Source organism: Genypterus blacodes, unplaced genomic scaffold (assembly GCF_046128005.1).
Source record: "Genypterus blacodes isolate CSIRO-AG114 ecotype Tasmania unplaced genomic scaffold, CSIRO-AGI_Gbla_v1 ptg000020l_1, whole genome shotgun sequence".
Taxonomy (NCBI): Eukaryota; Metazoa; Chordata; class Actinopteri; order Ophidiiformes; family Ophidiidae; genus Genypterus; species Genypterus blacodes.
The window spans coordinates 720,959-745,502 of record NW_027466833.1 but is presented as its reverse complement, the minus strand read 5'-3'; the positions used below and the strand labels follow the sequence as shown (position 1 = coordinate 745,502).

General features: G+C 44.4%; 1 protein-coding gene across 2 annotated transcripts; it reads right to left on the bottom strand.

Annotated features, from left to right (window-relative positions):
- Positions 1-1,616: 1,616 nt before the first annotated feature.
- LOC142991616 (methylated-DNA--protein-cysteine methyltransferase-like) lies at positions 1,617-22,128 on the bottom strand. 2 transcript variants are annotated; one of them, XM_076141685.1, is made up of 5 exons: positions 22,041-22,128; positions 19,545-19,693; positions 9,858-10,018; positions 5,257-5,396; positions 1,617-2,250 (listed from the first exon to the last, which is right to left on the bottom strand). In XM_076141685.1, the coding sequence occupies exons 2-5, from the start codon at positions 19,679-19,681 to the stop codon at positions 2,119-2,121; spliced, it is 570 nt and encodes a 189-aa protein (XP_075997800.1). In that variant the 5' UTR covers positions 19,682-19,693; positions 22,041-22,128; the 3' UTR covers positions 1,617-2,118. The 2 variants fall into 2 exon arrangements, with proteins under 2 accessions (XP_075997800.1, XP_075997799.1); XM_076141684.1 differs by having other exon boundaries at positions 19,545-19,690; positions 22,041-22,120.
- Between the last annotated feature and the right edge of the window lie 2,416 nt (positions 22,129-24,544).

Genomic DNA, 24,544 nt, shown 5'->3' with positions numbered 1-24,544 from the left:
CCTTTTTTATCAGCGTGCCAGCATGATACAGAAGTGCTGCACGGGGCGACGAGATGACCGACGGAATATTACAGACATAATAAGAAACGCCGCCGCCGCCACCGCCGCAGCAGCTACTACTTCTTAATAACAATCGATACTGCCATCATGTAAAGGAATATAAAATAAAAAAGGGGGCCGGACTCCTTCCCTACCTCAGCAATTACACGGCCAATTACCGCCTGTGCATGTGAGGCTTTTGATGCCGGACTTGTTTTCCATCAAGCGCAAGAACTCCACAGACATCAGGATCTTCGCTTGCTATATTCGTAGCATTCCATAGAATTTACTTAGCCACAAGCGAAAAAAAGGAGGGTGCTTACAGTGCACTTCAGAGTGCGGCTGCCTTAAATGGGACCCCTTGTGGCTGTGTCACAGCTCCCTTCGTTAGGGGGCCGACTGTAGCCTGTAGTCACCACAGGCATCATTAGCCCTCTGTGAAACCACAGACTGAGTCTCATTCTTCATCTGCCTGTCTGCTGCCTCGACATCCACGCTGCCTCTGCCTCTGCTGCTGCTGCCGCCGCCGCTCCGATGGCAGAGGAAGCGCGTCCGGCAGCAGACAGATCCGCCCGCAGCAGCTGAGACGGGATAAGGGATTCAAAAATGCAGCAGAAAGTTCAAATGTATTCAGCGAGAGAGCCACTTTAAGACGTCTCTGTAAAGGTTAGAGCCCGGGTTATTTATGGAGTGATGAGGATACCTGGGAGGAGGAAGAGGAAGGAGGAGGAGAAGAAGAAGGGTGAACGCTCTGGAAACGGAGCGGACAATGAGGCGGATCAGGAATTTCACAAAGAAAATAAATAGAAATGTTACAATAGATCAGCTGAGGGAATGAGTCTGAAGGATTCCAGCAGTCGATTCCAGCGACTTCTCTTTCACACACACACACACACACACACACACACACACACACACGTCCGTCTTTGACCCCTTCATATGTTCTGTTCCCAGAGAAGGAATAATTCATCCCAAATGGATTTCACGGGCCGGCGATGAAAACGTAGCAACACACACACACACACACACGCGCACACACACACCAGCGTTTAAGTTACAGATTAAAAGGTGCAGGGAGAACTCAAGGTTGAAATGTTGATTTTCTGTTTCCCGTTCTGTACTGCCCTCTAATGGAAAACACTCCTCAGAAATAAAAAAGGGAAAAGGAGCTCTGACACACACACACACACACACACAGAGAGAGAGAGAGGGAGAGAGACACACACACAGACACACACAGAGCGGGAGCAGAGCAGCATGCAGAGATGATATTAATTGGAGATTACGACACTCCGTGAAATCGATTTTAGAGTTAAATACGAATGAAATAATTTAGCAAAAGGAAGGATTTGACATTTTTTTGGGAGACTTTGTATTTATTTAAATGCGTTGAACATAATTTTCTGGACGCCATCAAACGAAACGGGATCTGAACTAAACAACTACAAAGCTGCAGTGAGCCGCAGACACTCAGAGTCTTTATCACTGGATGTTGAACAAAGCATTTCACTTGGCAGGAAATAAAAAAAAAAAAAAAAAACACCCAACGAGAGGTACAAAGACTAATTCTGCTCGGGTAAAAAAAAAAAAAAACCACAACAACAATAACAAAAACAACAACAACAATGCGAGAGAGACATATTTTAAAAGGGAATAATAATTCTTCAGACAAACTCATTCCAGCTCTATCTGGCAGCAGGCAGCCGGCCCGCAGGCCCGCGGGAGCATATGTTTGGAATTCCTACTGTTCTAACTGTTTAAGTTATTTTTGTACGTTTTAATTCCACGACGACTCGACTCACATTAACAGAGCCGCGTCTCTATTCTTAGATTAATAATAATTCCTTAAAAAAAAAAAATTAAAAAGAAGGAAAACAAAAGGCAGTATGAAGTGGCTCCAGTTGTGAGTGTGAGTGTGTGTGTGTGTGTGTGTGTGTGTGTGAGCCAACAGTTAAAACTTTTACAGCCCAGTTTTGTGTTGTCAAAAACACAAAAACATCCCCGACCGCCCTTGTGTGTGTGTGTATGTGTACAGTGTGTGTACAGTGTGTGTGTGTGTGTGTGTGTGTGTGTACTCTGTCATGCGTTCGTCTGCCCCTCGCTCTCGTGGGCGAGCAGCCATTGTTTGAGATGGTTGCCCTTGCCGCTCATGTACGCGCCACTCTGCCCGCTGCTGGAGATGACACGGTGGCAGGGGACGAGCAAGGGGACCTATCAGAGAGAGAGAGAGAGAGAGGGAGAGGGAGAGGGAGAGAGAGAGAGAGAGAGAGAGAGAGAGAGGGAGGGAGGGAGAAAGGAAACAAGCTCGGCTCTGAAACAACCACAAAACTTTGGCAGAGTCTGAAATGTTCGCGTTTCTCCGTGGCTGCTTCCTGTTTTTGGCCTCTGTGGGTTGAAATCTGCGATCCAAACACAAACCAAAGGAACGGGACACACACCAAAAACATCACACACTCATAACTTCACCCACTAATCTGTCAGCTATCTGTGTGTTTCTGATGAAGCTTTGTTTACATCAGCGATACTTAACTCTTATGGTTTATATTAGGCTGATATTTTGTGGGATTATTAAACCAAACTCTTTAATTATGAAAGCAGAATGAGGTCAAATTCACACAGCGCACAAACTACAAACTTTAAAGCACAATTAAATGAAACAAGTACGGTTTAAACTGCAACACAAGAGCATAATAAACACGAGATGAGTGGAAACATCTCCGGCTGGCGTGATGATCGTCCCTGACATGTCTCCTGTATCAACCAATCAACCGTTTGTGGCGTAAACGTCATGACAACCACATGAAAGCCCGAGCCGACGCGTAGCAAATATGAATCTGCACTTTTTTCCTCCTCTTTGACGTTGACAAACAAAGCGGCGGCGGCGGCGGTGCGTCAGGATCCTGACGCACACGCGGGGCGACGGCTCAGGCTCCGGGTGTAAATGTTTCCTTTCTTTCTTTTTGACTCTTTAATAGTGTTAAAGCAAAAAAAAAAAGAAGCAATCAAAAATTAATGGGCAAAAACAGCAGCAGGATGAATATTCAATGGAGAGGAGTGTCAACATTAAGATCTGATAACCCTGTGATCATTAAAAAGAGGAAGTCGGTGGAGCGTTTACTACTGCTGAGGGGGGTCGGGCGAGGGGGGGCCGGGGGGGGGCCAGGGGGGGAGGGGGTCCCGTGTTCTTTGTAAACTAAATGGCTGCAGAAAGATTAAACAAGTGAGACTGAAACGCTTCCATCGGTACGGATTCGGCGCTACGATGGCGGCATCGATGATTTGAGGGAAATCGCTGCCATGATTTCTCTTCAAAACCATTTCCTCCTCCTCCTCCACCTCTTCTTGTTTCACTTATTCCGTTCTTGTCGCGCACACACGCACACACACACACGCACAGAAGGAAAAACACACACATCCCCAACTCCGTCTGTGCTTTTCCAATTTAACCGAGTGTGTCCGGAATTGACTGTTTCCCTGACTTGACGGCTGCACCTCTTAGACCTTTCTTCATATAAAAAGTTGGACATCCGGCGCGCTCCGGTTCAAATCCATCATTAAACCCGCTCCCATATCAACAGCAATAAAACTTTCCGAGCCCCAGATTAACCTTGCAGACACAGAAAATACTGCTCGAGTATTCCGATCAATAACTGTTCCCCGGGTTTGGAGGGAGAGCAGGGTACCCTCAAGGCCTCTCGGATCTGCCTCTCCACTTGGGGAGGAAAGAGCACTGCGCCGGGCTTATCAATACTCAAATCCTGGCGAAGAAGAAGTGGCACGGCGAGGCGAGAGGAGAGGATCGATTGAGCACACTGAGCTTTTCACACAGCTGAAGCCCGAGCCCAGGCGCCGCTACTGACAAGTAATTGACACTGACAATCTGACTCTGGATCCGTACGAGGAGCTGAGGGCTCAGGGCTCCCAGCCGCCCCGACCAAAGGAGAGAAACGCCTGTAAAACACGAGACCGAGAAGTGCAGCGCAGACATCCACCAGCGACGCCATTGGCTACCGAGAGAGAGAGGAAGAGGAGAGAGCAACTAGAGGAGTTTTGCTGTATTATGGTTTCATTCTGATCCGCTCTGCTGTATGTTTCCAACCATCCCAGAGTGAGAACGCACAATAAAGTCAGGGGAGAGACGAGGATGCACACACACACACACGCACACACACGCACACACACACACACACAGACAGACAGACAGACACACAGAAACACACACGCTTCCCTGTAACACACACGTGCGAGGGAGAACATCTGACTAACTCCATTGCGGCGCAGTAACGTGCGGCACCTCACACAGCACACACACACACACACAGCACACCGGTGGTGCCCACAGCACTACATGGGCAGAGCTAAACGGGCTTTGATCAAAAGGGTTTGATCAAAAGGAGACGTACCACTTGCCCTCTAGCCCTCCATTTTGTACACAGTGGAATCGCCGGGCAAGAAAGAGGAAAAAAAAGAGAAGAAGAAGATGCGGGTCAGGTTTCTACCGGCGAGACTCAGAAGAGATTTGGAGCGAACGTCTGCGGTTTAAGAGTCCACAGAGCAGCAGAACGTCTGGGCTCTGGACCCTGCTGGAGGTACAGCTGCACCGGTGTACGACACACACACACACACACACACACACACACACACACACACACACACACACACACACACACACACACACACACACACACGGGGGTCGGATTACACCTGCGAGTGTGAGATAGTGTGTTTGTGTTGGCTGCTTAATGGCGTCCCCTGAAACGACATTCCTCTTCAATATTAAATGTAAAAATATGTTTGATGCATCTCAGATACAGATTAGATGTCAAATCACTTTGAAATGGAACCAACAAACATCCCAGTCTAATTAATTTATGTATTATATAGGATTTTTTTCTTTTATAAATGCACATAAATTACTTCATAATTATTGTTCACCAAGAAATCCAAATATGAAACCTGTGTGTTTGGTGATCGGATCAAACTGAACCACGGCAGATTCCTGTCTTATTTGTTTGAAAAAGACTAATTAACTTCAATATACACGTTGTTCTTTGTGAGCTCAGCCGCGGACGCCATCGGAATCAAAGAAGCAGAAACAACAACAACAACAACAACGACGCCAACGCCCCTCCGGCCCCGCCGCGCGCATGTGTGTGTGTGTGCGAGAAAGTAAGTAAGAGAAGAAGAAGCCTGTCAATCAGTGTCAGCCGCACTCACTGGGTTCCTCCTCATGGCCCCTCCCACCGCCCGCGCCGCTCTGGGGTTTCCCGCCATCTCGGCGAGGCGCTTATACGACACCGTCTCCCCGCACTTCACGCGCCTCAGGAGCGTCTGCAGCACGCGGCCGCTGAACGAGTCTGAGGGGGAGAGAGAGGGGGAGAGAGAGAGAGAGAGAGAGTGGAAGAGAGAGCGAGAGAGTCACTCATCTAATCAATCAAAGCCAGACAGCTGATTGAGTGGCCGATGACAACAAACCTCCATGTTAAGCACAACAGTGGCTCATTTACTTTGATCCTCTGATTAAAACCCTGCGTAAGAACACATTTACATTTTGTTTATGAGGCCGGCGTCGTCGTCGTTATCAGACGGATGAGACGGCGAGGACGACTGCCACGCCGGCGCTCAACCCCCTTATTACCTCAACGCACACAGAGAGAAATCCCTCCGGTTTGACCTTAGCACCGGCATTAACACGGTACAGTTGCTGATATGAGGGAATTATTTCCATTGCAGAAAAATCTAGGTTATGCGTCGGAAAGGTCACAGCTAAAATTAAAAAAGTTGGCTCCTTCATTTAAAAGGATTAAGAGAGGCCAAAACCACTGCAAATCTGCTCCAGATTTTTAATAATAATAATTTGAATGTTGCACACCATTTGTGGCAGTGGGATGACTTTGAGGTTAATCAGACCAATTTGTCCTTTTAATTGCTTTCTATTCAGAGTAGATTCATTATATCATCTTCACTTAAATGGTGGAATTCTTCAAATCATCCGCAGCTTAACCGACCACATTAACGGCTTTGATTTCATTAGCACTTTAGCAGTTGCATTATCTTTCTCTTTTTTCTGGATTACCGGGCGACGACCGGATGGAGAGAGGGAGAGAGAGAGAGAGAGAGAGAGAGAGAGAGAGAGAGAGAGAGAGAGAGAGAGAGAGAGAGAGAGAGAGAGGCGTGTTTGCAAAGCTCCAATTGCCGAGAAAATCAAAAAACGCGTTTGAAGACGCTTCGGAGGAAACCTTGAGACGCTCCGGTCGTGTCGCGAGTGAACAACACTTTTTTTTTTGGTGGCGGCGGCGAACAAGGGCGGGGAACAATAGTCTCGTTATCAAGAGGGGGTGACATTCTTCTAGTACATACATGTACTCAGTCATGAAAATTCAATTAGCGATCTCCCATTCTCTCTCATTTATATGGTCTAAGAGAGCACATGACAAGTGATCTATGTGAAATCCCTCTAAATTGGCATTGTGTGAAAACATGTCACACCCCTGTCTCTCTTCTACAGAGTGAACATCCTTTGCTCCCCAGGCTCCCTCGCTACCTTATAGTCACTCTCTGCTACACAAAGCCACGCGAACAAGGCAATTTGCCTAAACTGGGGGGAATAAGTGTAAAACCTAAAGGGGATAGATTTGATTGATGCGCACCCATGTGAGTTCTTTGTCTTGAACAAGGCCCGTAGGTACTGTTTAATAATTTTTCAGGTAATAATCACGCTGTCAACGAGATGACGGGCTCTTACGCAGACAGACTTAATGCTACGAGGAGATAAGATACAACCCTGGAAATTCTTTTATGCATTATTCTCCGTCATGACGCTCGCGATTTGGCCCACGTGACGCCTGGGTGAATATGGATGCGCTCCAGTCGCTTCGCCCCCAAAAACCAGCAGCTACGGCAAGTTAGCGACAAAACAAGCTTAAACTCAGGAACGTTCCCCCCCGATGCCACGCTTCTATCTGCAAACTGTGGAAGCAACAAATCCTGTTTACCACTTACACAACACCTGATCGTCAACACTTCAGAGCGGGAAAAAAAAAGTGTCTGTGGTTTTATCTGCGAGTCCAGAGGTTAAAGAACTTTGCCCTCATCAGTGTAAGTGACAGCGACTCGGTGCAGGTCACTGGAGGTGACCAGCAATGATTTGGAGAGCAGTCCCCTAGCCCCATACTTCATAAAGGGCCTAATACACTGTGTCTGGGGTCAGGACCCTCTTTAGATCGGGGTGCAGTGATGTCAATTGTTTAAATAAAAGTTGAGAGGAACCACTTACGTGTTTACGGACATCCCATAATTATGTCACAGGCCATTACCTGCCATAGGGCCAGGTGATAGAGCCGCTGCACAGGCAGCCAGAGATTGACCCGCAGTGAAATCGAAGGGATGGCGTGATTATGAAGATATTGGCATGTATGATTGATCTGCTCATAACTTTGTATAGGAGACCAATTTAGGGGGAAGAAGGAAAACAATAAAGGGAATTCCATTAGCCTTGCTAATGATGGCGTTTGGTTTGGAGAGATGATTTCCAGCTGACAGTCACCTCATACATGCTTGTGAGAATAAAAAGACAATAGTGGAAATACAGCTCCCTCATTATCCTTTGTGTCTAATGGGAGGGAAGACTTTGACTCGCAGTCAAAGTGTCTCTTGAGTCTTGAGGGATCCATACTTTTGAAGGCTGACGGGGTGCTGATGATTCTCTGATTATTCGATATTCTGAAAACGTTCATTTCCCTAATTCCTCTCCACATCACAGGGGCGAGTCCTGGTGAGTGTCTCATCTCACCCCGTGCACAGCACAGGGGGAGGTTCAGGCTCCTGCAGGAACACAGTCATTTGGGCTTTGAAGAGCGCCCTTCCCCCGCTTTGCCCGGCCCCCTCCCCGCACATTCCCCGTGCCGCTTACCGAGACTAAGATCCTCTCGTCTGTTTCATATGGATGTATAATTAATGAGATAAGAATATGCATCGTTTCCAGAACCCACGGTGGTGTCTGTGTTTTTTTTTTTTTTAGTAGGAGGTGAATGTGAACGCACACACACACACACACACACACACACACACGCACACACAGACACAGGCACACACGCCACTCACGCACACCTCCGACGACCGAGCTCGCATGTGATGTGACGATCCGAGTACAGAATAACTGCGCCTCACATCTCCTTTCATGTCACCTCTGTAGCTCCACTACGTCTTGACAGCTAATATGAAAAGTGGCTTGTTTTGTCAGAAATGTGTAAATAAACATGGCAACACTTCAAGTGAAGGTCACAACTCAATATTACATGACAAGTGCTGCCAGAGAACTGTCGCGTTCGGGGTTCTCCCACAAGATAACTGTGCAAACAAAAAAAGTTGGTTGTCACAGATGGTAATGACCTGATTAAACTTGTATTGTTGTTTTTTTTTTTCCTAGGAAGGCAGTGGGCTGGGCGCTCGACTAGACCGACTAGGAATTTTTGCGCAGCAGGCAAAGCAAAAAAAAATCCTAATCCTGAATATTTGTGAATCAACAAAAACTGAAAATGTCTCCCCTCAAAAAGATGAATACTCCTGATGCGTGCGTTTAACATTTTTATGCCGACATGGCCTTACGTGTCTGACTACCGAGAGCAATCCAGCCCTAAATCCTGTATTTACTGAGCCCCAAAACAACAGGCGAGGGAGAAGAGGTGGAACGCAGCACAATCACCTATTCAGATCAGGTACTAATGAAGAATTCCATCTATCCTGAAATTTAATTAAAACCCCAAAGACTTCAGATGAGATGCGATTTGAAAGAGCCTGGGGCTGGTACACAAGCACTTGGTGGCGAAGGGAATCACACTGAAAGTTGATATCGTAATTGGTCCTGATGTATTTCTGCATTGCCTTTGCGGGAGCGTGGGACTCATAGCTGTATACAGGGTCTCCACGGACTACCTGCTCATTGAAAATGCCATCACTCAAGCACTGCAGATCTGCATGAAATTAGAGAGCAACTTAGAGCTGATTGCAGGGGAAGAGAGGCACAATTGTTAAATGCATATATTAGGAGTTATTTTTCCCCGCGTAGGTGTGCTTCACCCTGGAAATGAGTTCCTCTGAAAAACCTTTAAGTTAAAATGCGGCGGGCGTCGTTGGAGGGATGAAGAAATAAGCTGTAATTGTTTCGGCGGAATTGGCACCAGGCGCCTAAGTTTACCGTGTCAAAAATGAGTTGTCAGGCCGCGTTACTGTTTATTTCCCCCGAATCAAAAACAGCTAACTGACAATTATTCCCTCATTTCTTATCTCAGCGCTCCCTCTCTCTCCCTCTTCCTCTCTCGTGTGTCATATCTACCAGTTGAGGAGAAACTAATTGTCCGTTTTTTTTGCAGTTGCTGTAGGTGACCGGTCAAGCCAACAATAAGCTCATTCAAACTTTACTACCATTCACATGTTCTCATTAAATAAAAAAAAAAAAAAAAAAAAAAAGGCTTCCCGTCTGAAAATGTCAAGAGTGGAATTCGATCAGTTTCAAAGAATGTGCCAAGAATCATGGAAAAGCTTGCCAAGACTAACACGCGTGGTAAGAGCTGCCACAGATTACTGAACCAAGTTACAGCTCTGTGTTCTGTTCTCTCTCTCGCTCACACACTCGCTGTTCCCCCAGCTCTCCCTCGCCCCTCTCTCTCTCTCTCTCTCCCTCTCTCTCTCTCTCTCCCTCAGCCATAAAATACTTCATTATAACACAGTGAGCCAGTGAGTGTAAGTGATGTAACTGACAATTAAGAGTGAAAGCCTGATCCCAGTCATGGCTCTGCAAATATTTATCCATGACAGACCTCCTTGCAGGGCGGGGTGGTGAAAGGCAGGGAGCGGGAGACTCCCAGTGGTCCGCGGCTCGCTGAAGTACGCCTGGAGCCATTCGACGCAGCGCTGCAACTCAGGGCTCGTTTCTGCCGGGCTATCGTTGACCACGCGGCTCAGGGGGGCCCGGCTGCTCCTGCGAGGGATATAAGGCAGGACGGGGAGGTGAGGCGGGGATCAGAGGAGTAATCATAATACGGAATTCTTGGTTGAACAGTGCTAAAATGTGTCACAGGAGTGTAATAACAGGCCGTGAGTGACACAGACGCGAGATGACATAACATGCCGAGTGAAACTAAAGTTGTTAATCAAAGGGGCTTTTTAAAAACCTTCTCAAACTTTCTCAGCGCGGTCGCAGCGAGTTTTCCGAGCTGGGAAAGACGGAGCAAGGACGGCGACTCTGACGCTTCTTTGCCGTAGAAACACACTCAGTGGGCACATTACTACACACACCTGTGAAAGGCAACACAATCTAATAAAACAAGCTGCTATAACTCGACCTTTGTGAAGCTGCTAATCATTGACCTTGTGTCAGACATGCTGTTCTGTCCGACCCAATGACATAAGGAGGGCAGAATATTAGTCACATTTGAATAAAACATAGTCCTATATGTTTATATTATATCTAACAACACCACTAACTACAGACACAACTACTAATGAGCTGAATGAACGCCACTCTGACACAGTGTCAACAAAAGATGAACATGAATAGATTAGCAAACGTAGGATTCATAGTGTTATGCTAACCTGGAATGTGCCATTCTGGTTGGTCTATCTAAGAATTCTACGGTCAGTTTTCTTATCTCATGTCTTACTAATGACTTGAACTAGATAACTGACTAGAGCCCTTTTGTCAAGTTACCAGTAGCTTATCAGCATTCCTAGAAACTAGCAATGCCTTCCTGCTAGAAAGAGCAACATGAAGCCAACATAAACATCCCCAAAGGCGACTCAATTCACTCTGACGCATTACACAATTAATAGAAATGGACAATGTGACTTTAAAACCCGACACAGGCTGCTACTACAGGATGTAGCTAGCTAGTAGCCTCCACTCTGCTGCCATTATTATAGTATTTATGTACAAGCATTGTTGCTACGCTAGTAACGGCGAACAATTTTTCTCTACAGTAGCTTATAAAGTCATTAAAATTAATATGCGGTGTAAAATTATTGATTTGGAAATTTGCCAGACAATAAGTGGGGTAATGTATTTTCAGCAGATACTTTACAGATACTTGATCCCTTACGTATTGGATTGTGCAGGTGTCTCTAATAAAGTCTCCACTGAGTGTATGTTTATAGTATGTATGCATCATAAAGTACCAACGAAAACTCTTGTCAGGTCAGGAGAAACGCTGTTAACAATTCATTTCAAACAACTTTGGGGGAGCAGAAACAGTTTTTCACAGGGAGTTTTGCAGCTGTTACGGCGTAACAACAGTTTCAGCTCTGCTTGGGTCTGGTTTATAGTTCATGACAAGAATAAATGGATTTTTTGGCCCGAGTGCTGCTGGCCAGCAAAGCGCTGTGCTTGGACGTGCATCTTAGCATGAGTAGACGCTTGGAGGAATTTGCCGATGGTTGAGTTGGCATCACTTAACAGCTGAATGTCTCTGCGCTGCTGACCACCCCCCAGGTCAACGCAAGCAGACTGACCCATATTTGACACTTAAAGACCCTACTGGGAAGGTCCTCTCCTCGCATGTGCATTACCGTAAAGTGGACCTCAAGCTGTGTTGCGGATCTGAAGCGGGGCCGCCAGTTCCATTAACTGGTGTACAAAACTTATAAATAACTAATATCGCCATTTAAGTGCCCCCTTTACAAAATTGGCTTATCCTGTACGGTATTAATAATAGACATTTACTTTGTTAAACACACACACACATACATACACACACCGCCGTCTCTCTCCTCTTTGCCGTAACACAGTTAACATGGCCCTAAGTGTTTTCTTACACTTCTGCCGCTCGCAGTTTGAGCAGCAGCGATTTTATACTGGGACACGTGAAGCCGGGGGTTTACTGGAGTGTTATGACTGAGCGGGTCAGTTTTCAGGGAGCCACTCTGCCGCGCTAGTTTGTGGCCGTGCGATGGAAATCTCCCGGGGGCCGTTTAACAGTGGGTGTAAATACAGTAAAAGGTGTAAATACTCTCATTTCTAAATAAACCGCGCAGCAGTTTATAGTTGAGTGGTGAAAAGTCGGAAGCCCACCAGCGGGTCCTGTGCTGAGACCCACTCAAACAATGGCCATGGCTCATGGCAATCTCTGTCGGCATGGGTGAGTGCCCAGCCAGCCCCTACTTGTCATTGTCTCTCCTTTCTATCCCCCCCCCCCCAGCTCTCCCTCCTCATTTCCCCCCTCTCTATTTCTCTATCCTCCCACTCTGGCTCTTTTGCCCCACACTCACACACACACACACACACACACACCCACCATCCCCCCACCTCTCTTTCTCTCAGCAAGGATCTTCAGGCCACTGTTCCCTCTCTACACCCACCACCTCCCCAGCGCACCTCCTTCCACCACCACCACCACCACCACCACCACCTCCTCCTCCCTCCTCCTCTTCCTCTACCCCTCTACACTCTCCACACCCCCTCCTTCTCTCTGAGAGGATGTTCCAGCCGCTGCACACTGACAGCTCGGGGATATTGTGTGTGGAAATGTTCCTGTTGGACCCGCAGGCCCTTACAATCTACCGGACAAAGGGTAGAGCACCTTTGCTTAAGGCTCGGCACCTTTGACCTCCAACTCACACTTCAGACTTGTCACCGTGGCTAATTTTCCTCCCCTCAGTCTCTCCGTTATGTGGATGCGCTCGCCTTAAAAGGTGTTTGAGTGATACAACATTGACAGTAGTAAAAGTTAATGCAATGCAGTACATGTTATGGCTGGCAAACAACACCAAAATAAATAAATAAAAACGGAACAACATCAGTGGAGCTGAAGTCTGTCACCTCTAGGTGCGATGGGGGATTGTTTCTAAAGAGCAGCTGGCCAGTGGAGATGTAACTCCTGCACGGGGCAACATTTTCAGTTGCCACGGTGAATCGCAAATCATGCGGCGCCGGCTTAACGGAGACCAGACGTGCAGATTAGAAATTGAAATGCCCTTGAAAGGAGCGATTACAGGCGTCTAATAAATGTCTTCGCAATTACAGAGAAAACTCTGTACGCAACAATTATAATTACTACTGATAGGATTTCAATAATTTCAAATTTGTTTTTATGAGCCTATCTTTTGACTATTTACAATAATAATGTTTAAAGTATCCTGTAGGCGCTCAGTATTTCATCACAGGTAAGGAAATAAGAAACTAATTCCGAACTAGCTGCGAGTTGACGAAGTAAAAAAGAATATTTCCCCTGATAGAAGATTGTGATTTGAGAAAATTTCTAATATTGTGCTCCTGTCACAATCAATTTCCAATTACCATAAATCATTGGTGTGCAAAGTGGGAGTCATTTGGAGTTCTACCTATTTTCTAACTCTAATATAAAGAATGAATTGAGCATTCATCCTGCAAGAAACAATCAAAAGAGACAAAGGGAGAAAAAAAGGAGGTGAGCAATAGCGTGTCCGGGAAAAAACAAAAGTAGCTGACATTAATTTCATCAATTTTCTTTCTGGCATATTCTCCGAGTCGAGTTGCACAAGACTTCAGGAGACTTTTTTTCCCCCTTCTTCTTTCCATCCGCAGCAGATGTGAGAATGAAACAGGTTAACCACAAGGTCTAATTGAAAGGAATCATAGCAATCTGGCGAAGGGTGTAATGGCGTATCGCACAAAAAGGGGAAAAAGTCAGAACTCATGCCTCCATCCTGTGAAGCGTGATGGCGCTCATCCTGACTCGATCGGCTGTCACTTTTGACACAGCCTGCCAGAGTTCTCCTTCACCGATCATGGGTAACATGGCGGGTCAGGGGATGAAATAGAAAAGGCCAGGACCAGTCCAATATTTTCCTCAGCCTTATAGCTGCAGATACTTAACTCGGACACGTCAAAGACTCAAGAGAGCATGAAAAAAGCCTAAAATGACTGTCTAAAAAGGGGAAAAAAATACAGCATGTCTCTATGAATGTCAAGATCCTGATGGTGTCTGAGCCAAAGGCTGTGATACAATTGTAAGCCACTTGCTCAATGCGGCTCGTTCAACCATTTGAAGATCATTCAGATTCCTATCTCTGCCACTGCAGCACTAAAGTCAAGAGCTTTTGGAGTGGTAAGCTGTAAGTAATGCCTCCTATTCCGTGCAAGGGCCGCACGTTCTCTGCTCTCCGCCTGCTATTTCAAAATAAAAACAAACCGGGCCAGATAAACGGCTCTCCAGATATCCAACAACTCTTATTAGCGAATGTCCACCAAAGAGGCCACAACGCTCGATCCAATACATAAAGGTGGAGGTAAAATACTGCAGCGTAGGCAACAAAGCACACAACAATTAGGTCTTCTCCCAACTGGCTAGCCACAGGAGTCAGTGCAGGCATGTATTACCAGAGCCTTAACTCTTACTCCATTATGTAGTGTATCCACACCCCGACGCAGCAATGTTTATCTACAACAGACTACTGAGCAGTTTCAAATAGCGTTTTTAGCCTCTATTCTCAAGTGCCACAGTAAGAGATTCCAATTACCCGAATGGTAAGGAGCCAGTGAGGGAGGCATAAAGTACATTAGGGATCCCCTGTAACTGCTGGGACCTTTTAGAGCCTCAACTGAAGAGGGCCCAGAGACTGGAGGGACAGTGACCCTGCATGGATAGCCTCTGTCAAAATTTGACCACGTCAAGCACAAAGGCATTATGGGAATCCAGTGTCACCAAGTCCTAATTACTGTCTGTGTTCAGAGCAAATTACTGCCTTGTTCCTCTGATTAGCGAGGAGGCTAATCTTCACCTGTGTACGCCAGCACTGCTGAGGGCCCTTGAGTGTTAGCGCTTCGTCTTCTGTAATTTATTTTTAAATCAGTGCCCGCTCCCAGGAGTTTTGAGTGTTTTGTTGTGAACCGCTTACCATGATCCCCACCACCACCCCCTCACCCCTAAATCCTTGACTAAATCCTTGTTTGGTGCCGCAGGAAGATAAGCAAGAACAACACTTGGGCATAATTGACTCGTACTCCTCTCCAAGATGTCAGAACGGAATCATCTCTCTGCATATTGCCTCAGTATGTTACACACCGCACACTTCTGCGTGATGCAGATATAGAATCCAATCAAGTTCTAAAACAAACTAGCACAGCCCTCCTGCCGCAAAACTTCTCGGCTGACGGCAGAAAAAAACTGCAGCGGCTGCTTTTAGCCGCGCCGCTCCGGGTCTCCTCCTCACCCTGGAGGGTCCGTTTTAGAAACCACAACATTTGCAAATATTTCGTCTTGAAGAATGAGTGAATGTCAGCGTCTCTGTCTGTGCAGGGCGGTTTACAGGTAGCGTGTTACACAGGTGTTGGTTTACACAGGAAATGGCACATGCTGCCTGATTGGGGAGGGGGGAGGAGGAGGAGGGAGGGGGGAGGAGATCCCGGGAGACAGCGGCATAAACATAGAGCACAGATGGGTCCAAGGGCCAGTGGGAGCAGCACCTTAATGAATACGCAGCTGAGTACTACACTTCACAACATGCAAAACAATATTCTAAGGCCGCCGTAAAAAAAAAATGGAACAAAAATCATCTGAATATCATTACTCAATGAATAATTCATACCATTTCTAGAGGGACTACGTCAAAAAGTCTCCCCCGGCTTTATTGATGATCGCATTCAATATCTCAGCAGATCCCTGTTTGTATGACATAGCAGTTCAGTCACAATCGTGAGCAGTTTACTTAGGACGGAAAATTATATTAAGACAAATTCTAATTTGATTTTTAAAAAATGCTTTGGACTAAGTATGACAGAGAGGAAAAGAGGGAGACAGAAATGACTGCGGGAAATAATGTGAGCGTGGCGGCACATAAACAGGCCCCAAACAGGAAACACATTTACCATACTGCTATTCAGTGTGAACCGGGACATTGATTCACAACACTACATGAGTGTGAGAAAACGATAAATGCATCACCTCAGATATTTCACACTCGCGTCGGTATTGTGTAAAAGCTGTTGTGACAGCTTGGGTATTAGGGCTGGATAGATGGAAAAAAAAGTCTGTCTGCTTATGAATGCCAATGTGAGCGGGGTGACGGGTTCGACACAAAAACACTCCACCTCACAACAATTAGGCTGTTTTCAGGCCCCATCCAGTGTTGTCAGTGATAATGGAAAGCTGTGAGGATAACTGGTGATAAATAGACTTTAACACCCTCCTCCTTAAGAGCAGTGCAGTCCTGCAGTCCTCTCATATGCTTAACTAATCATGACCATGGCCGGCAAATTCATACAAAAGACTAATTACTGTTGTACTTCACTTCAGTCTCAAAGGCCTCTTATAGGAGGACTTGGGGGTTCTCCTGCCTCTTTTCTCCTCTTGATGGGTATTTTTTTACAAGTAGGCCTGACGCTAGACAAAAGCGTTTAAAAATTGGTGATTGCTTTCATCCGCTTTAATTACATTCAGAAATGGCATTTCTGCCACATAATACACCCCTATTGTTTCAGAATTATCTGGCTTGGGGAGTAAAATCTACAATATTTGACGATGCTCCCGAGCTAAATCGCCTCTTGAAATTGAAATATGCTGGCGAAATACAAAATAAAAAGCCAGCCTTTGCTGCTGATATACTGGAAGCTCCTTGGCTTTCTGCAGAAAGCTATTATTATGCATATCCAGGTAGAAAGTTAATTAACCCAAAGCTTAAGCTAATTATGGTAGCAGAATGCTATCAACCAAACGCTTTCAGTCAGACAGCTGTCCGGAATTTCATTTGCTAATCATTTGTCTTTTGCCGGAGCATATGGTACATTTCCCCGCTATCACAGCAACAACAAACAGATGAAAATCATTAACTAAAAACAATGTGCAGTGTGAAAAATCAGACACAGATTTATAAGGCTTTGTGTCAGGGAGAGAGAGGGGGAAAAAAAGCCGGATTTATGGTCGGGGAAATATAATGATAATTTCTGGTTTTAGCCACTTAGGATTTTAGGCAGATCACATGACCCAAGTGTGCTGGGAATTCAGATGCACAAATATATTGTTTATATCTATATGCAAATGAGACACAATGTTTTTTTGTTTATCCGTGTAAAATTAATTACAATCTTCTATAGGAGCATATGCAAAGAGCTTAACACTTCTTAACAATTTTTAGCTCCGAGTACATTTTGTGCTCGGCTTGATTTTTTTTTGTTACCCAACACAACATTTTCATGTCGTTAAAAGTAGAAATCCCCCACCTCCAAATTAAATCAATTATTTTCTCAGAAATGCTCGGTGCATTATTTTCTTTCATAAAAACACATCAGCCCGGCTGTTAAAGTGTGATTGATATCAGCATTGCCTGGTGACATTATCAGGCAATAAAGGCTACTCAGGTTCTAATGCAACATGTCATACACGGGCTCCTGTAGTACATTTCTATTGAGGACCTCACAAGCTAAATTGCTTTTTTCCAGCTCCCCCACATCTCAGCCAGCTTGACAGACAAATTGATCAAAGCATTGTAAAATAATATGCTCACAAAATGTCTCGGGGCAGGAGTCCAGCCCTTTTTTCATTTTTCACCCTAATAAAAAAAGTGCTCTATGATTTCCTCTGTATTATGTGTCTGTGCTCTGTGTGAAAGAGGCACGAAGCATCATATTTCAGATAATAGTAATCTCCTGTAAACAAAATGCGTATCATTTTTCTGTGAACGCTGTGGCCATGCTAAACTAAGGGGGAGGCTGGTTAACAGGGAGGCTGGTGCGTAGGGCCCCAACAGGGGTTGTTGAGATGTAATGAATTTGTTCATCTGATGGTGCCTTCAGGGCTGTCGTTAGACTGGCAGAGGAGGTTGATTTCAGGAAATGTTCCTAAGATCAGTTAGGAAGCAAAAGGGGCTTGAGACGTTTCTATTAGAAAGAGCTGACGGTCATGGTGTGTAAGCAATACTTCAAGGGCGTTTATGTAGCTATAATGGCATTTATCAATAACTATCTATCAATGCCACCAACGCTTTCGCTCCTGCTGCTCAACAGCAACCAATAGTGAATTGTGAAAGAGCGCAGAGAGCAAACGGGGCTGGTGGAAGCCTGCGCAGCTTTAACACTGGGTTTCCCTTTATGTTATGCATAGATGTTATCTATTTCCCTTATCCAAAATATGCTCTTAAACATCATTTATCACACTGACTTCCTAAGCCTGCGCCACACCACAGCCAAAGCTGGAGAGAGAGCCTTGTTTAGTATGTCATAAATAAATCAATGGAAATGGCTGATCTGAACTATTACCGCTACAGGCAGGCTTTTGTGAGATCTACATGTAAAGCCGGTTGCAAAGATAAGCCTATATTTTGTCACTTTATCTCGCCTCCCTTAATGCCTGTTTACATTGTGTTACTCCATATATCTGAGGTGGCTCTAGTTTCCCCCCGTCCTGTGACAATAACATCCCATTCCTGATCAAAATCTAAACATTTTGTTTAATGATTTCCAGCGCACACCTTGGAGAACATACAGAGAGCGACGTAATCCAAACTACACTTATGACCGACATAGCAAATGATATTAAACTGAGAAATGATCTACTGATGCGAATCATTAAATTCATTTGCATATTCCTACTGAACCCGAACACACAAATTAAACCCTGTTCACGAGGAGACGGAGAAAGGTGCCTGCACATGGTTACAGGACATCTTCCATAATCAAAATTCCATATTATTAATTTTCTCACTTCAACTCATTAACAACAAGTGGAATGTTTTTACTGCTTGATGAATTTTAGGAAATAGCAGACAGTCAGGAAGGAAACACGTGTTGAGGTATAATATACACGGTCATTAATGGGTTTCCATAAATTAGAATTTTGCCATACATTTTCAAAAGGATAACTTCCTATCCGGGTGCATTTGGAAATGGTTTAATTTCCCAAACCATTCAAGTTTGTCAAATGCGAATCCGCAATACATGGATATTTAATTTCAATCTAATCAAAACTAATCTGGGATGTAGGATGTGGACCTGTAAAAATAAGGAATAAGTGCTTATTAATGCTGAGTTTAATCAGTTTCAATCGCTTCAGTAAGGCTGTCAACATTCTAACAATTTTGAGCGATGGGGAGGGCATGAAACGCGGCCGCATATTACATTTCTGAGTGATGGTTGACACTCAAAACTACTGTGTACAACTTGGAGGCAACATAAATAAACAGGAGAGAACAGTCCGGGCTCCCCATGGCCTTTGCTGACCCCACAGACTTCAGCTCTAATCAACTCCCCGGAGGATAATAAACAAGTTATTTTTCTGAAATTTCAAATATACTGCGGGAAGAATCACAACCGCATGCCACCGGAAATCTAATTTCAAGCCCAACTGTATTCTAGTGCCCCTCATATTTCTAGTGCCGGCTCATATTTGCCCAACTTTCTCCAGGATATTTCTTGTGGGATCTACAAAAATGCCCTGCTTCCAATGAGGAATGGTGACACTCCATCACACGAGTGGATTCTGTCTGCCTGTAAATTTCACACCTTTGTTTATCACGTCACCAGCCCGGCTGTTGTACAGTACCTTTCAGCAGGTGCGACATCCATTAGGATCTGGATGGTGTGCACACCATTCTCACATCCACTGACTTGGATCTTCCCCAGGGGGCTCAGCAATGAGATGGTCTTCTGAGTGCACTGGCTCTCCCTCTGCTTCTTCATCTCACTGCCCTGCTAAGGAAGCACAAATTACACCGCGTTCATTGACATATTCATGTGGTAACTTTCAGAATTTCCCACAATATTTGCATTGAATGATCTATTGGAAACCTAGCGGGCCACCAACGGATGATGACTTACATATTTGAACACCTAGCCTCCAAACAATGTCATGATTTGACTTGATCCCTACATTACTATCCAATATTTCTTTTGTGCATGGGAAAGAATACGCCTATCTAACCAATAAATCGCCCATTTTTTCCCCTCTTTCTGTTCTATATATCACATAAATGAGAAAAACAATGCAGTCTGTTCCCTTGTCTGGTGGGGGATTCCCAAGATAGCTCGACATTATTTTCAATCCGTCATTTTTGGTTGATGGCCGGGATGTTTTTCTAGCATTAAATTTGTTCCTTAGGGTGCAACTCCGATGGGATTCTGGTTTCCAGCCCTTAACAACAGCAAAAACGTGCAGCTTTTCTGACGACTGAGATGGATACTGGCAATAACCAGACAGCAGTTCCTTTTTTATTTTTACTTTGAGGGAAGGAGAGATGATTGACTATGTTATATGTGAGTTTTTGAGAGATGGGGGTTATAATAAATAAAGGTCACATTGATTGTAAGAGTTTCAACCAAGCAACCTTTCTTTCCTGGAAGCCTGATCTGAACACCGCCTATAGGCTTTGTAGGAAAAAGCTGATTTTGAATTTAATACTATTATATAAATGACATTCATTCATTTCTGCGTGTGTTAATTGTGACAGCAGAGAGAATCGGTTCGTTTCTGCAAATGGAAAAATTTCCTCTGCAACATTCTAATTGAAAAATTAAATAAAAGGATTTGTATTGTTCAGTAATTATCAATAGTACAAAAAGGGTTCAAAATGGACTTTAAACTTAGACAGAGTCCTTGTGTGGGTAATGAGTCTATTTATATCCTCTTTAAAAATGCATAAAAATACTCTAAAGCCAGTAATTATTATTTCTTAAAGTGCTGCTACAGTCTGTCGCTACTTTTAACTACAGAACACCGCACATAAGAAAAAACAAAGGCAAAGTACTCTTGCTTTTTACACTATTTCACCCCCCCACCCTTCACACACACATACACACACACACACAGACACACACCACCGTATCTGTCATGGTATGTGATCACAAATGTGTCTGCTTCAACTTTCTTGTTTCTACTTTTGCTGCTCCCACTGTATTCATCAGGGGTTTGCCTGAACTGACAATAAAGGCGAGAAATTTCAGAGCCAAACAATGGTACAGTGCACTTTGGATAAGCTCTGTACACCGCCTGCCATTTAGCACGCTGGTAATAGACCTACAGATAGAATAATAGTCTTTGGCAATAATGGCCTTGGCTAATAGCCCACACTGATTAAAAATAATACTATAATGTGTTATTCTGCTGTTTTTCCCGTCTAAGTGACTACACTTGATGACCAGTTGCCCCCCGAACTCCCCGGCTGAGGAACAGCAAACATCTTTACTTTTTTTTATTCCTCACGCAGGCTTGTGTGTTCATGTTCCTCTGACTAGTTCACCTTAGAAAAGTTAAGGGTGACTCCAATTTCTATCTTAATCCCACAAATCCAGGGTTATTCACACAATTCTATTCTAATTCCACGTTTCAAGATAATATAATAATCTTCACACAGTACAGATATTAGTATTTAGACAGTTATTCTATATTTTATGTGCTTATTCCTAAATTTTCTGAGTAGTGATTTCGGGTTGAAGGTGAATCTTTGATCTGAATGAATAAACTAAAAGGTCACACCAAAATTAAAAATTAAGGGAAAACACAGAGATAAGTAAATGTAAATGAGCTGATTTTTGGATCGTGTTAGCGGTTTTGTAAATCAATAATGTTGTAAACACAGCTGGGACAGAATACATTTCAATCAATAATCAATTGTGATCAGGTGGCAGACATCAAACGCTCACTTTTATCATTAAGACGTGATGTATAGTTAGATTATGTGACTTTAGCTGGCATGTACGTGCTTATAAATGAGGAAATCGCCGTTTTACTGTGGTTACTTGGTGATTTATTGTTGTGAAAATGCAACACGTGTCCTTTTCTATGTAGCTTCGCCAAACTGTGGATTAAATGAATTACTATCGGAGCAGTGACGGTGATTGCTTCGACTTTATGAGTGTGTGAGTGTGTTTAAACTCCTGCAAACACGCGTTAAACCTTGTTATTGTGTGTGTAACGCGCTGTGCAGGCCTGCAGCCCAGTGTATCATTAAACACGCTGATTGAAACGCTCTCGGTCGCTTACACGCGTGTTTACTCGACGTTGTGAAAGATAAGAACACTGCAAATGGAGCCGACTGCTTACAGTGTAGCTTCGTGTCCCGAGCGATGTGTGTGTGTGCGCGGCGCCTCTCTTCTTTCTTGTCCATGTGCAAAACAATAAGCAAAGTCTCTTCCTGTTTCCATACACAACGTGCTCGAGGCGGCCAATCACAGGGCGCCAAAGTCCGCTCCTGCTGTGTGATTGGCCGGAGGAAACTCTCTGCCCCGCCCCCGCCACAGACAGACAGAGAAAGCTTGTCTAATAGGTCTCAAACTGGGATTTGGGGTCCTTCAGGGGCTCCCAGTACACACAAGACTAGTAGTGGTTGCGATTTAGATATTTGATTTACTTGATATTTTTATAGTAGTAAAAATATGATAATGTATATTTCCTATCATTATTTCCAACCACCGTCTTTCCAATTACAGTTAAATCCAGCGTCTCCAGTGACGGCTTCTCAATGAGGTCTTTAGGGTGCCAAGCATGGAAATGTTTGGGTGGGAACACACCTACACTGCTCCAACCGACCAATAACATCTTATATATCACCAAAGAATGCTATCATCACATTGTTATGAACAACACTTAATGCTGTGGCGGATCCCTTCGTTAGACTTTTATGCCTTTTAAAGGAGAGGAAGTGGCCTTATGTTGCTTTGGTGTACTCATAGATTTAGTTGAAACAAATATTTCAGTCATTATGTGTGGCATCAGTCATTTATCAGTTTAAAAGTGCATGTTGTCCTCTGCAGCTTTATTTTTATTTCTGTGGCGCCTTCAGCTCTCTGCGTGCCTCCATTTGGAATGTGTAGGCCGGCATGGGCCTGTGGCCCACACCCCATCTCAGCGGTGAGGGTGGGAGCGGGGGAGAAAACGCCACCCCTGCAGAGACCATTTTGAAATCTGTGAGGATTTCCGTGCCATCTGGACCCGCTGCCAGTCTGCCCCAGATAGTAAGGGTTGGCAACGGTACCCGACGGTGCAATATGGCTCTCTCTTTAATGAACTACTAACTGTCCCCCGTTTTAATTGATGTGACATTTGAGCCATTTATCTCTGACATTTCAATGAAGGATGATTCTCAGCCTTGCCATTTACTTTTTTGTGCTATTTTCTAAGAGTCATTTGCATTTTCTGCTCTAAACCTGCCTTTTGTCTCTCATTAGCTAATTAGAGAGGAACATGCACAATTAATAAAAATTAACATAACCTAGTTTGATTTAGGCTTGATGAGGGATAATCAGAAAATCAGTGTTTTCTTAATATTCATCAAAAATGACGTGAAGGGCTACCTGCGGTAAGAAGGTGACTTGGATAAAGCCTTGTAACCTTTACCCACATACCAACATGTAGCCTACAGTGTGGGACAACTTATGTTCACAGCATGGGGAGAATCAAGCTCAATTAATCAGCATATGATTGCAGTAAGCAGCCCCCTCTGCTGGATCTTCTGGGCCATACTGTTTGAGATGATTTTAATGCTGCATTTTCAGTGGCCAGACAATTATCATATGTTAGGCTGTGGCAGGAAGAGTGGATGCTCCTCGTGTTTGCTCTATTTAGTCAATGAAACAGCCTCAAATGTGCAATATTAAATAGATTTAAAGACAGCCTTGGTTTTTGATTAAATAGTAAATTAAAATTAATCTTCAATTTGCCACTCCTGGCACTTCATCGCTGCTTTACAAATTTCACATTTTGTTATTATTACATATTTATTATGAGCGCAGACATTTGATTAAAAAACAGGAAATGCTTTGTTCATGCTGGGATTGAGTAAACAGCCTGAAGTGTGAATGACATAACAAGCTCGTCTACCAAAAGGTTCCAGACCCGATTGTTTTCCATAATGACAAATATTTCAATCTTTTTAAGATATCCTTTCAAAACAGGGCTGCGTTGATGACGACTGTTCCTTTGATTGTGAGCGGCATCATAGCCAAGGTGTGGTGCCCTGTCTGTGCTGGCAGCAGGGCTGATATCTTTTGTTTGAGACTCAAAGAGCTCCTTTTCCTGTTCAGTTTCCCTGACTATTTTTGTTTGTGTGAGGTGCTGATAGACTTATATGCCTCACAGCTTCCTTTTAGTGTACAGCAGCAGATGTTTGTGAGAATAACAACCCTAACCTTTTTTTTTCACAGTGACAGAAATTGTTTATTAGCTGTTTTGTCCATCCGGATGTATGTATGATTGTCACAGCTCCGTCATTTACTGCCTGTCTCTGTCTTTTCTGTCTCTTTTCCTGTGTTCGCAATCTCACTCTCATGTCAGCGTGGGAGGAGTTGAAGTCATTTATGATATCAGATATTCTCTAGGAGAGCAGGAAAGTCCTGACAGACTGAAGAACCAGCGTCCTCTCACACGGCGGCGTGTGTGAGTGTGCATGTTAATCAGTCCAAATGGCTCTGTGGGCCTCACACTGCACATCGAGGAGGTCTGGGTGTTCTCACTGTGTATACTCAGTGTACAGTAGATGTTAAGTCTGTTCCTCCAAATCAAAGCATGGAGCAGGCGTGGAAAAAAGCAACCTGTTATTTTCTACTTTT

Excerpts from the sequence above, each read along its gene's own strand:
- LOC142991616 (XM_076141685.1), bottom strand. The coding sequence starts at position 19,681 with ATGAAGAAGCAGAGGGAGAGCCAGTGCACTCAGAAGACCATCTCATTG. Across the intron at positions 10,019-19,544 it reads GATGTCGCACCTGCTGAAAG|GAGCAGCCGGGCCCCCCTGA; the intron begins GTACTGTACAAC and ends TATCCCTCGCAG. Across the intron at positions 2,251-5,256 it reads GGGCCATGAGGAGGAACCCA|GTCCCCTTGCTCGTCCCCTG; the intron begins GTGAGTGCGGCT and ends TCTCTCTGATAG.